At 42.5% G+C, this 13207-nt stretch overlaps 1 protein-coding gene across 2 annotated transcripts in view; it reads left to right on the top strand.

The window, feature by feature from the left end:
* fstl5 (follistatin-like 5) overlaps nucleotides 1-13207 on the top strand; it is a 109933-nt gene that overhangs the window by 52324 nt on the left and 44402 nt on the right. For both annotated transcript variants that reach the window (XM_076994502.1, XM_076994501.1), the window contains exons 5-6: nucleotides 10002-10198; nucleotides 12046-12166. In XM_076994502.1, the coding sequence (XP_076850617.1) occupies nucleotides 10002-10198; nucleotides 12046-12166 (318 nt within the window). The remainder of the gene's footprint in view (nucleotides 1-10001; nucleotides 10199-12045; nucleotides 12167-13207) is intronic.

Genomic DNA, 13207 nt, shown 5'->3' with positions numbered 1-13207 from the left:
AAGGTGTTGCGGGCTGGAAAAATAACTCTAACGATTTACCAGGCAAAACCTAAAAAAAATGTATGCATCCTGAGCTCAATGCATCAGACAGTTTCAATTGATAATGGCGCAAAGAAACTGCCTGAAACTGTTTCATATTACAACACGACTAAATGTGGCGTTGATGTTATGGATCAAATGGCACGACTGTATTCGGTGAAGGGAGGCACCCGTCGTTGGCCTGTCGCGGTTTTCTACAACCTCCTAGACCTGGCTGCAATAAATGCACATATATTGTTCAAACAGTGCATGAACGTTAACCTGAGCAGACGAAGGTTTATTCTCGAGTTGGTAAAGGAGCTGTGTGCACAGCAGAAAATGGCGAAAGCGGCTAGGGAAGTGGCACAAAAGCGTATTTTACCTGAAGCTCCTTGCCCGCCCTCAAAAAGAAAACAATGCCAAGTCGGCAGATGTTCAGGGAACAAAACGTATGACATCTGCCAGACATGTAAGCGACTGGTCTGTGGCAAATGTGCAAAGACTGCACCTAAGCTGTGTTTTGAATGTTGAGTTGTGTGAAGCTGACACACAAATCAAAACAAAGGGAACTTAATTTGAGGTGGTGAACGAAACTTATGCAATATACGCTAAAGAGAGACGGGATGCACCCGTTGTTGGCCTGTAGCTGTGTTCTACAACCTCCAAAACCTGGCTGTAATTAATAAATATTGTTCAAACAGTGCATGAACATTAACCACAGCGGTGGAGGTTTATTCTCAAGTTCACAATTCACTACATAAATGTAACTTAATTTGAGGTGGGGAACGAAACTTATGCAATATACGCTAAAGAGAGACGGGATGCACCCGTTGTTGGCCTGTAGCTGTGTTCTACAACCTCCAAAACCTGGCTGTAATTAATAAATATTGTTCAAACAGTGCATGAACATTAACCACAGCGGCGGAGGTTTATTCTCAAGTTCACAATTCACTACATAAATGGAACTTAATTTGAGGTGGTGAACGAAACTTATGCAATATAAGCTAAAGAGAGACGGGATGCACCCGTTGTTGGCCTGTAGCTGTGTTCTACAACCTCCAAAACCTGGCTGTAATTAATAAATATTGTTCAAACAGTGCATGAACATTAACCACAGCGGCGGAGGTTTATTCTCAAGTTCACAATTCACTACATAAATGGAACTTAATTTGAGGTGGGGAACGAAACTTATGCAATATACGCTAAAGAGAGACGGGATGCACCCGTTGTTGGCCTGTAGCTGTGTTCTACAACCTCCAAAACCTGGCTGTAATTAATAAATATTGTTCAAACAGTGCATGAACATTAACCACAGCGGTGGAGGTTTATTCTCAAGTTCACAATTCACTACATAAATGGAACTTAATTTGAGGTGGTGAACGAAACTTATGCAATATACGCTAAAGAGAGACGGGATGCACCCGTTGTTGGCCTGTAGCTGTGTTCTACAACCTCCAAAACCTGGCTGTAATTAATAAATATTGTTCAAACAGTGCATGAACATTAACCACAGCGGCGGAGGTTTATTCTCAAGTTCACAATTCACTACATAAATGGAACTTAATTTGAGGTGGGGAACGAAACTTATGCAATATACGCTAAAGAGAGACGGGATGCACCCGTTGTTGGCCTGTAGCTGTGTTCTACAACCTCCAAAACCTGGCTGTAATTAATAAATATTGTTCAAACAGTGCATGAACATTAACCACAGCGGTGGAGGTTTATTCTCAAGTTCACAATTCACTACATAAATGGAACTTAATTTGAGGTGGTGAACGAAACTTATGCAATATACGCTAAAGAGAGACGGGATGCACCCGTTGTTGGCCTGTAGCTGTGTTCTACAACCTCCAAAACCTGGCTGTAATTAATAAATATTGTTCAAACAGTGCATGAACATTAACCACAGCGGCGGAGGTTTATTCTCAAGTTCACAATTCACTACATAAATGGAACTTAATTTGAGGTGGGGAACGAAACTTATGCAATATACGATACATGTAAATCACCGAATGGTGATAACGCTCGGTGATAACACGGTCGTAGGACGTGGGATCACACATCGGCTATTCACCGATCAAACACCTCATTTGAAACGGCAACACAATACGGCAAGATAAAAAAGTGAACATTAGAGAGGACAGAGGCAACTATATTCGTGAAGCCATCCGTATCATTTTAATAATTTTGCGTTTTGTTACGCAAAGGTACATAGCCTACCTTTTATAATGATATTTTTGTAATTATTTTGCCTATTTATGCTTTTTGTTCTTTGTCTAACACAAAACATTATAGACATTTATTTGTAGATTTGTTATGTTCACCATAGCCTACAATTCACTAACATACACAACTTTTAGACATTAAAACTTGAAATGGCGTAACATTGAGTATACAAACAAACTTGCTTTAGCTCGGTCTACGGGCTTCACTTTGCTACTCTGAGTATCGAACAAGCTTTTTGTGGATGTGGGGGTGGAAGGCTGCAGCGCAGTCTGTAGCATTAGCAAGACAAAAGACGTGAACGCTTCACAGTGGGGGTGCGGGCCAGTGGGTTAGTGGTGTGGCGAACGTGCATGATAATATAGTGACATATATGCCAACAGAATAACACACAGACAAATAAGCAAACTATTACACTAACCAAGCAAACTATTACACTAACCAAGAAACAAAACTGAAACTATATTTTGCATTTACGTTTTCGCACAAACCAGGAAATGCAATATGAAACTAAACAAAACTGACAATGGGAAAGCTACTGAGAACAAGGTCACAAGGCACTGATTCTAAAAGGTTTAGTCACATTAATTTGTTAACATATTGACGTTACGTGCAAATGTCACCATTACGAATATTTTGTTTGGGCGGCTCATTCTTCCTTTTGTGCAAAACGCCATCTAGCGTTAATTATGTGTCAGTACCAGCTCCCCTGTGTAAAGACTCAGCGGTCTTTTGACCGCCCGAGGCGCGCTTTAAGTAGGTGAAAACAACACGGCGCTAGTAGGAGGTGGTGAAATCGGTCAGATGACCGGCCCTCCGCGCTTCTAGGTATAAGTATGTAAATGAGGCACGGCGCTTCTAGTGTTAATCACAGTCATTTTCCTTTGTGTTGGGTCCATATAGATGAAAACAAGGTGTTCTGAGAATTATATTTATGTGGGAATATTGCCTGTGTTGCATGAACACATACAGTGGCCATTTGTGTCTAACTAGACACAATAGGCAGTGAATTGGAACTCTAGGATTTATTTTAACACTGGTGGTTTTGGGCTGTGAACCAGTCACAGTGTTTATCATATTAAAAATATATGCTGGATTTAAATTTGTTTAAGGATGGAAATTCTGAAGTGAATGTTCTAAAACACCCAGGAAATATTATTAACATGTCTAAATATGACCGTCTCCGTTGTATTGTTATAGTGTCTAAATGTGAAGAGTTTCTGTCATATCATTCTCCTGTTCACCCCGATCCCACCCACAACATTCTTCCCCAACCGCCACATATATCTGTCCAATTATCCAATAAAATATTCTATAACACTTTACTGAAGGACACTGTTTGCAATGTTACATGACATCTGTATCAGCACTTCATGACAACTGACATAAACAAACCTAAACATTTATAAATGTGTCAAAAAACACATAAAAAAAACTGACAGAAAAATATGTAACAGATATCGGGCAGTTCTTACCTTACCCTGACTGTTAAAATATTGTGAAATGCTCTGAGAATTAAGAAATCCTAAATCCTGCTGTAACATAAGATATGGAATTGGTAACCTTCTAAACAGTGCCTTTTAGGGTTAGCAATTACTGTGTGTACTATGTTCAAATACTGCATGTACTGTGTTCAAATACTGTGTGTACTGTGTTCAAATACTGTGTGGACTATTGGACAGTCCCCTTCAATCACACACAGCATTGTGCTTCACCACTTACAAATACTGAGATTTACTGGGAAAGTGTTTCAGAATCCTAGTGTAATGTGCGAGGGAATGTCGGGAACGTTTATTACAGACCAGGGAGTGTATATGTACGTCGATCTTGGGTTTATTACAGACCAGGGAGCGCATATGTACGTCGATCTTGGGTTTATTACAGACCAGGGAGCGCATATGTACGTCGATCTTGGGTTTATTACAGACCAGGGAGCGCATATGTACGTCGATCTTGGGTTTATTACAGACCAGGGAGCGCATATGTACGTCGATCTTGGGTTTATTACAGACCAGGGAGCGCATATGTACGTCGATCTTGGGTTTATTACAGACCAGGGAGTGTATACGTACATCGATCGTACATTCAATACAGATACGAAGTAGCGTAGTGCAGGGCTTAACGCTGACATACAACAGTGGACAGTGGACTCAAAGAGGAACACTGGATAAGACTACCACACACATTATATACTCCACAAATAACAAGCACCGCATGTAACATGTTAAACTAACGAGATGGGTGAACACCTCCACACACAACCACACCCACAGGAAATACATATGTAGACAGATTATGTATACACACAGCCGAAGAGAGGGGTCCGGGGCTGTAACTGTATTTATAAAATGAATTCTACGTAAAACAGATATCTAAAGCTAACACTAGATATCTATATATTAGATCTATATTTAAAGCTAACACTAGATATCTATATATTATATCTATATATAAAGCTAACACTCATTATATGAGCTGTTATATCCAACCAAAAAGATTGCGACCGAATTGTTTGCACTCAAAAAAACCTACAGAAGCCAATTTAAATGCTGCTTGTCAAAATGTTAATTTACCACAAAGGTGCTTTTGGGAGAGAGGTGTCTATAACACTATGCAAGCTATCATTAGCCTATATAAGCACCTGTGCACATGTGCTTATTATCACGCAGTAAAATAATGTACATTGCATAATTCTGCATGGTAGGTGGACCACATCTCCGGATCATTTGAAAGTTTGCTTGATTAACTGCATTAATAATTTGACCTTGAGATTTTTTCAACAAGAAGAAATCTTGTTGCATTAAGAATTGCTACCCACATAATACTTCAGTCTTTTACTGTTCTAATAAGTCTGCAACCCTGGAATATATTGTTAGAGGGCTACTTTATCGTGTCATAAAATGATCTTCTGAATAATAATAATGTTCTTTTCCGAGTTAATTTTCCACTGAGTAAATTATAGAACAAATGACCGTGTGAATACAGCACACTCGGTGAGAGTCACTTCTGTCTCCTGTGACAGATCATGTAGGCAGACCATGAAGTGGCCCAGTTTTGGTTTGCAGAGTCTCAGTCTCTCCTGGGCTCCATGAAGAACAGCATCCGAAGAGATTCAGAGGCAGAAAAAGAGAGAGAGAGAGAGAGAAAGAAAGAGAGAGAGGGGGGGGCAGTATTGTTCTGCTCAGGATTAGGGTAGTGAGGAGAAGCTCATGCACTTTTTTAACATTACTGTGATCCGCTTGTGAAAACTGCCCCGTGTCCAGTGTACCGGCAGCAACGAGCTCCTCAAAAACTCTCCTACCTCGAAGAAGAGAGGAGTCACAGATGAAGGGATGTGGGGAGGAGAAGAGAGTGAGGAGAACCTGTGGTAGGAGAAAGAGAAAGTGCACAGGCTGAGTCCCACAGCAGGAGGCAGCGAGGGTGCAGTGCAGACAGGAGAGACACCTCGGCCTACGACGGAGCACACACACGCCCCACCATGCAGGAAAAATGAGTAAAAAAATAAAATAAATAAAACAGGGAACACAGCATCATTTAAATGACACACCCCCAGGGCAAATGCTAAAAGCAAAGTCTTAGAGCAGCAAAGCACTCTGGGAGAACCGCAATACTGGCCTAGCAGAAAGGCAGAGATGTGCCACTGGAGAATAAATCCACAGGCAGGTGAGCTTGTTATCGAGCACACAGTGTATGGAGCTCTCTGCTGGGACCTGGCACGGTGGGGTGGCCAGGCGTGGTGGAGGGATGGAAGCTTTGTAGTCTCAGCACCTGCAAACGTACCATAAATAATACATGGCCGGATTTCAAACACGCCCTGTTGACCTGTAGGGATATTCTGGAAAAAAAGCAAGGGCATTGGAAAAGGAAAAAGGAATAAGAGAGAGAGAGAGAAAGAGAGAGAGAGAGAGAGAGAGAGAGAGAGAGAGAGAGAGAGAGAGAGAGAGAGAGAGATTATGACAGAGTTCTGCATCAGGAAGAAGAGGATTTTTACCAACAATGCCACAGTCGTCATGGCTTCCATCCTGGAACACTAGGGTTGTCACGGTTGCCATCCAGGGACACTAAGGTTGTCATGGTTGCCATCCGGGGACAACACAGGGTTGCCTGGGTTGTTGTCATAGTGCGGCACAAGAAACCTGCAGGCTGTATAATAATTCCTCTTCCTTTGAGCATTGATGCTGTGCTATTGAACTGAGTACTTAACCCCAATCTTAACCCCCCAACCCCCATCCCCTCTGTAGTCCTGCCCGGGAACTTCAGAAGGCAGTGGGTTGGCACCAGAGCTCAACATCTTCAAAGTGAGATTCACAAAATGAATCTGTTCCCTTTCCCCTCATGGACAGCAAAGTACTAGTGTATTATAGTTGAAAACAATAGAAAAGAGCATTCTTTTCCCATAAGAAAGCACGTTTTGTTTTGTACCATAGGTACCATTCCAGTACGTAAAGACCTGTTACTGATAGAGAACAGAGGAATGTAGCGTTTTCAAAGTCTCCATTATAACCAGAGCATCAAAGGGGAAGAATATAAGCCCCAAAGAAGCCACATCGCTTTTTAAGTGTGGTCACATGGTCTCTCAGGAGAAGAAGTGCACAACTCAATCCAGTGAGATTTGAGGAATATATCTCACTGGGAGACACAGATGCTGACAGAGCCTGCTGCTAGCAGGGTGATGTGGAGTGATGTGGAGTGTTTCTACTCACCAACCATTTGAATTAACGACAAATGCAGCGGCTTACACAAAAAAAAAACTAAACGTTTCTCTTTCCTCCACTTGGTTCTTCTGGGTCGACTGGTTCCTTCAGCTTTTCATAGAAGCTTTAAACTCACATTTAAAGACATCTCTCAGGGTGGCTCTCTCAACAGGCATGAAACTTTGATGCTTTGTACACATCGGCAATTAAAAATATGGCAGTCTCGGCACCAGTTGAAGCGAGACCTCGTGAAGTCTGAGACTACTCGGCACGCACCATCCCACAGTGCTACCACTGCTTGATTATATCAGAGATTACATAACTGAAATCAGACATATTCCTCTACATACTCTACATTATGTAAGTATACTCTACATTATATAACAACACTGAGGTGCTTACTGTTACTCAATGTATTGTAAAAGTTTGTCAAGTATCACCAACTCTCTCCATCAGGGTTGTGTTACCTTTTGGCAAACTAGAGACCTCCTGGCAGCGATAGTATTTCCAGTGGGGTTTGTTCTTGGGATTGCAGCCACTAACAGGGTCATCCTATTAGCCGAGGTTCAGTGAGAGAGGGGGAACTGGCGGCGCTCCCATCGGGTCGAAGGAGCGGACGCATCGCGGGGCTCATAACCGCATCTCAGGTCAGCCCAGACGAGGGCAGACGTGTCCCCTGGACCGTGCTGTCACACAGCCTGAGTTATGCAGGGACACGCTGGGGGGGGGTAAAGCAGGGTCAGCGCGGGGTGTCGTGTCATTACTTGCAGGGTTGATGCACCCCAGCGCCCCCTGATTGAAATAAGAGACGGGGAAACTGCTATGTCAATGATGGATTTATGATGAACAGCTATGTGCTTATTCACACTCTCCCATGTGGGCTAGATGGCCTGTGTGTGTGTGTGTGTGTGTGTGTGTGTGTGTGTGTGTGTGTGTGTGTGTGTGTGTGTGTGTGTGTGTGTGTGTGTGTGTGTGTGTGTGTTTTTGGGTGCATGTGGGTGTGCATATGTGTGAGCTGCTGCCATCTGCCTCCCTACAGAGTGCTGACACGATGTACCCCCCCCCCCCCCCCCCATACCACCTCCCTCATTCATGAAGAACCCCTAAACGCTGAATACTGTACATAACTACTGGAAGGTCATTTTTGAAATGAACAAATCTGCTAGAATGTGTTTCAGTGTGTTTACAGGAGACATTCACAAGCATACAATCGTGTGGAAAGCATTAGAATCACGAAGCAAAAAATGTGCTTGGATGTTTGTGTGTACTGCTCCTTGGCCATGACTTGTAGTGTTAGCTGTTTTTTCTGTTAGGCACCATAACAAAGTTCCCAGTTAAATCATCGCTTCAGTTTGGCCTCACTAATGTGGACCAGTGTCAGCCGCTCGCTCCGTTTCCAAACATATATAGCACAATATAATTCTGTATTAATTCATGCATTAATTACATATATCATTATATAAAAACAAATTATATATAATATAATTACAAGTAGTTTGTTAATAAGAGCTTGTGAAACACTTTCTGTTTGTAAAAAGTTAAAGAAAACATAGATGATTCCTCAGGTGACTGCAGTGCTAGAATAGTCCAAGTGGATTTAGAGGCCACTTGGCTCTTTGCCTTCATTAGATCTGTATGCCGGGAAGTCAACAGATCACAGCAAGGTCTTCATTTGACACCTCTAGTAATGATGTCCATGCATAGTAAAATCACTGGCAATGCCTAATTAATTCAACAGTGCCAGTTGCGTGTGCATGGCTGTTCTTTGAGGTCGCCCCTGATGACCCTCGCCACACTATCACTGATGTTACCATGAGTTCTTAATAATGGAAAGAGCTTAATGTCTGCAATAATGTGCACTCTCCTCAACAAAGTGTAAGTGTGTACGACACAGGTGACACACACACACACGCACAACACTCTCTTGACCTTCATCTTCCCTATGGAAGGAGCAGACAGGCATTTATCTTTTATTCATTTAACCATTTGTGAGTAAGACAGCTATTCTGCCTCTCTGGGCTGTCATAGTGGGGACCACTCTATGATGAGTGAGGCTGTAGGGATTAATTCTGCACACACCCATGAACTTATATACAAAGTTCATGTGAATATTACACACACACACGCGCGCGCGCGCACGCACACACGCACACACACACACACACACACACACACACACACACACACACACACACACACACATACACACACACACAAAACAGGATCAGGTAGAGCATTTGTGTGAAGACAAGCTCTGACATCCTTGACATCTGTCAGTGAAAGCAACACAGACAATCCAGAGAAGCCAGCTGCTAGTCTTCTGCCTTTCTCTCCATCTTCCACTCCTCCTGTCTTTCATTTTCCTTCTCTTATTTGGGCCCTGGAGACACAGCAGTGACTCAAATGTTCCAAACTCAAGCTAGTGTCAAAAAAAGAGAAAAAAGCGTCCCGTCCTATAGCTCTAGGGAATTATGAAAATGTTGCAGTTGCTTTGAAGCACCACTTGACAAGTTGTTCCAATTTTTTTAGCTACTGAGCTGTACAAATTTCAAGTGCTTAACACGCTTATTGTTCCTGTTTCTGACATGTCATTGCTAAAATTACCCATGATGCCATTCTTTGCCTGCTGTCTATCTGTGACACTGAGCGATTCTGTGGCTCATCAATGCTTATGTGGTTTTTTCTTCCTGCATGATGGGCATATTGATTGAAGCCAGCACTGGCAGTGACAGAGAATCCCAACAAAAGCATTTTTTATTCACACAGATTTAGAATGCTCATCAAATTGTTAAAATATGGAGAAAATAAAAACATATTCCAAATTCATTCCTTAACTTTGAATTGAATATAATCCTACTTTAAAGAAATAATCAAAGCTCAGATTTGAACAATTGCCAGCAATAAAAGTACATTGTTATAAAGAACTTTACATTTTAGAACTGTCTGAGTTCCAGGTTTCTGATTTTTTCTCATTTCTGATGTTGCTAAGGTATCGTGAACCAAAGCTCTATGTTGGTTTTGGCATATAGTCCGGTGCCCCTCTTATGTCTAATCTCCCCTCTACAGATGACAACTGTCACTACAGCGACTACAGGAAGCTAAAAACCAAGGTACTGGACCTATACACACAGAGGTACCTGCCTCCAAGTAGCCATGACAGCTATGGGAAGGACCTGGTTTCTAGGAAACACGCCGTGGACCTGATGTTCAAACGTTTTGACGCGGACGGGAGTGGACGCGTGGACAGCAGTGAGCTCTCCCAGGTGGGACACATCAGACATGCAGCCAAACCTCAGGACTCAGCCACATTTCTTAAACTCCTGTGAGACTGGGCACAGTTCGTGTTTTTCATATGATAACCAAATGCAGCAGTGAGGACTGTAAACACATTTCCCAGATCAGTGTTAAGATATGGTGTCACATCGAGCAAACATCCCCCCCCACACCTGAATAAACACTTTCGCAGAGTGTCTGGAGATCTGGAGACCCCATCCCCCTCCCCCCAACCTGAGCTGACCAATAAATGCAGTGTTCATTAGCATACTAAATCAGCACCCAGAAAGTGACCTTTTCTTCATGGCGGAGAAAATGACAGGCTAGAACGCAACGCACAAAGGCAAAATTAGGGTGTTTTCTTGGCACTCTAACGGATGTCTTTCAAAGAACACTGGGAACTGTGCTAAGTGTGACAAAAGAGTGAAATGTGTCTCCTTTAAAGGACCAAAAGAAAAGACTTTTACTTGTGAGTTTACACATTCATAGCGGTAACACTACCCCTGAATGAGTTCGTTTAACAGCTTTAAATAAAACTGTTCAAATGCAGTTTTTGGCCACTATGGTATAAGGCATTTCAGAAGTATCCTTCCTAAAACTGAAAGAAAAAATCAAATGAACTCATAGCTGTACTGTTTATCATTTCTCAGAGGGGGTTGGGCAGATGTGAAGCTTATATGAGACTTCGGCACTCTCTGCTCTGTTTTTATTACATTCATTTGAATTATTGTGTGAGTAAGCATGGTTTGAAGCACTTCACAACTGTTTCTGCCACCATTCTCCTTCTGGGGCCCATCTTGAGGGGGTGGCATTACACCTGCACACACAGTTCTACTGCAGACGGCACAATGACTCACATTCCCATTCGTGTGCCACGACGCCGCTCCAACCTCACCTCCACCAGCCTAACATCTGCCACCATCCGCTACCTTTACCCCAGCCGAGAGGCAGCTTCCTTCATATTCGCTTTCACATCGTATGCGAGTTATTTGTGTTATGTCGTTGAGGAAGAGTCAAAGGAAGGACCAAGCAGACAGATCAGGGGAACATTTTGAGGGGAAAGATGAAGGGCATCTTCATTTCCAGAACCTTCTGGGCTGTGCCAAAGGTCCTGCTTCCAGATGATAGGAATTACACCACAAGTTTAAACAAACCGCCGTAGAAGCTTGAGTGGAACACCAAGGTTGGAAGAACATAAAAAAAACACAGCTGTACGGTATGGTCTATATGTTAGAAGATAACTACAACATTATATCTGAAACCCATGAACTTGACGCTGGAGAAGGAGAAGCCTTTCATCTGGACACATTCAGTTATTGAACTGATATTCGCTTACATTTTAGTTTTGCTAATCTTTGTGCACACATGATAGCGAGAAGAAGTCTCTCACTTCTGGGGACGTCATTATTACTTCTCTTTTAATGGTTGCAAAAACTAAAAAGTCAAGGCTCTTAGCCTCTAAAAATGCAACAGTACAACAGGTCAGATTGTCATCGTTCACTTTGGTTTTGATTATGATTAAACTGCTGTTTCTGCATTCTGTGAACACACACACACAAGTGGCACATTTTTGCATCAGTAGTTTAAATCAACACTCTGAGAGCACAAGCAAATAGGTCTCCAAAACAACAAATATGTCTTCAGGTTTTTCACATTGGTAAAGAATATAAAGCCACAGTCACTATAAATTGTTCAAGCTCTTCAAAATTGTATATTTTGGAACACTAGAGGAATACTGCAAGATGCTGCTAGTATGTTTTCTGAAAATGTCTTTGCCAAGTTAAATCTATATACTTGGGAAATAAATCTGCCTAATACTCTTTGTTTTGACCCTCAGGTTATCAAGCAGGAGGGTTGGAGTAAGTCAGCATCAGAGTGCACACTCTTCGATCTGCTCAAATACAACGACGCCAACGACGATGAGCACCTGACTAAGGACGAGTTCTACACCGTGTTTGGTGAGTACCGCCTTTAAAACGTCCAAAAAAACAAATTGCACGGAGCCTCTGATACCGGTCAAAGGAGATCTTGAAGATCTCACGAACGTTGGCCAGGTGCCAAAGGTCGCTGCTTCTGTTTCTAAGTGGCCACAGCTGAGCAGAAAGAGAAAAGCCTGAAGCTAAAGCACTTGTGCCGTCTGCTTCCTCTCTAAACTCCGTGGAGGAGGCCTTAGGCACTTCCAGGCCAGCTCCCGTCCACACTTGTCCAGGTACGCGTCCCTTAAATGTGTTATGAGACATGTCTCTGTGGGGCTTGTAGCCTTTGGAATATACAGAGACAGTAGAGGCCGCCTGGATTTCCGTGCAGGATTTGTGATGTTTTGCAAAATCGTCACTCCCACAAGTTTGCACTTAAATTCCTTCGCAAATCAGTACATTAGTTCACGTGTCTTTGTGTCAGGCTTCAGTACGTCTGCTCGAAATACCACATTAGGAGCATCTCAGCAATGCAATAGACAGATTGTTGCATCAGTGCCAGTTCGTGCACAGCATGTCTCACTAGCCTTCCTGCAGCAGGCAAAAATAAGGGACTGTTCATATGCAGATTCTGACAAAGTGCACTTGAGGTAAAAAGCCAGAAAAAAAAACCATTAACCCATAACCGAAATGTAAATCCCCATCCCACAAAGTACAATGCGAGATCTTTCTCCAGACCGAAGTGGAAAGTATTGTTGCTTCACAATTATTAATAATGGCTCACGGCACAGCCTGGCCAATAGCATTTCTGAACTACTTACTTGCATCACACGTCTGTTAGGAAATCATTTTACCTTTCAGAATCCCTGATAATATTTCCTTTTCACAAACAGGAACTTCACAGCAGTGTCTCACAAGCCTTCGTGTATTTCATATTTATCCAGAACATATTTTTTTTATATAAGCCGACCAGAATATTGGATTTGAATTTCGGAGTTGCTAGTAATTGCCACAGTAGACCACTGTGAGGAAACAAGCAAGTAAAGGTTCTGACTATGAGAATACCGGATTGACCCTAACAGG

Source organism: Brachyhypopomus gauderio, unplaced genomic scaffold (genome assembly GCF_052324685.1).
Source record: "Brachyhypopomus gauderio isolate BG-103 unplaced genomic scaffold, BGAUD_0.2 sc146, whole genome shotgun sequence".
Lineage (NCBI taxonomy): Eukaryota > Metazoa > Chordata > Actinopteri > Gymnotiformes > Hypopomidae > Brachyhypopomus > Brachyhypopomus gauderio.
This window is presented reverse-complemented; position numbering and strand designations above follow the sequence as displayed.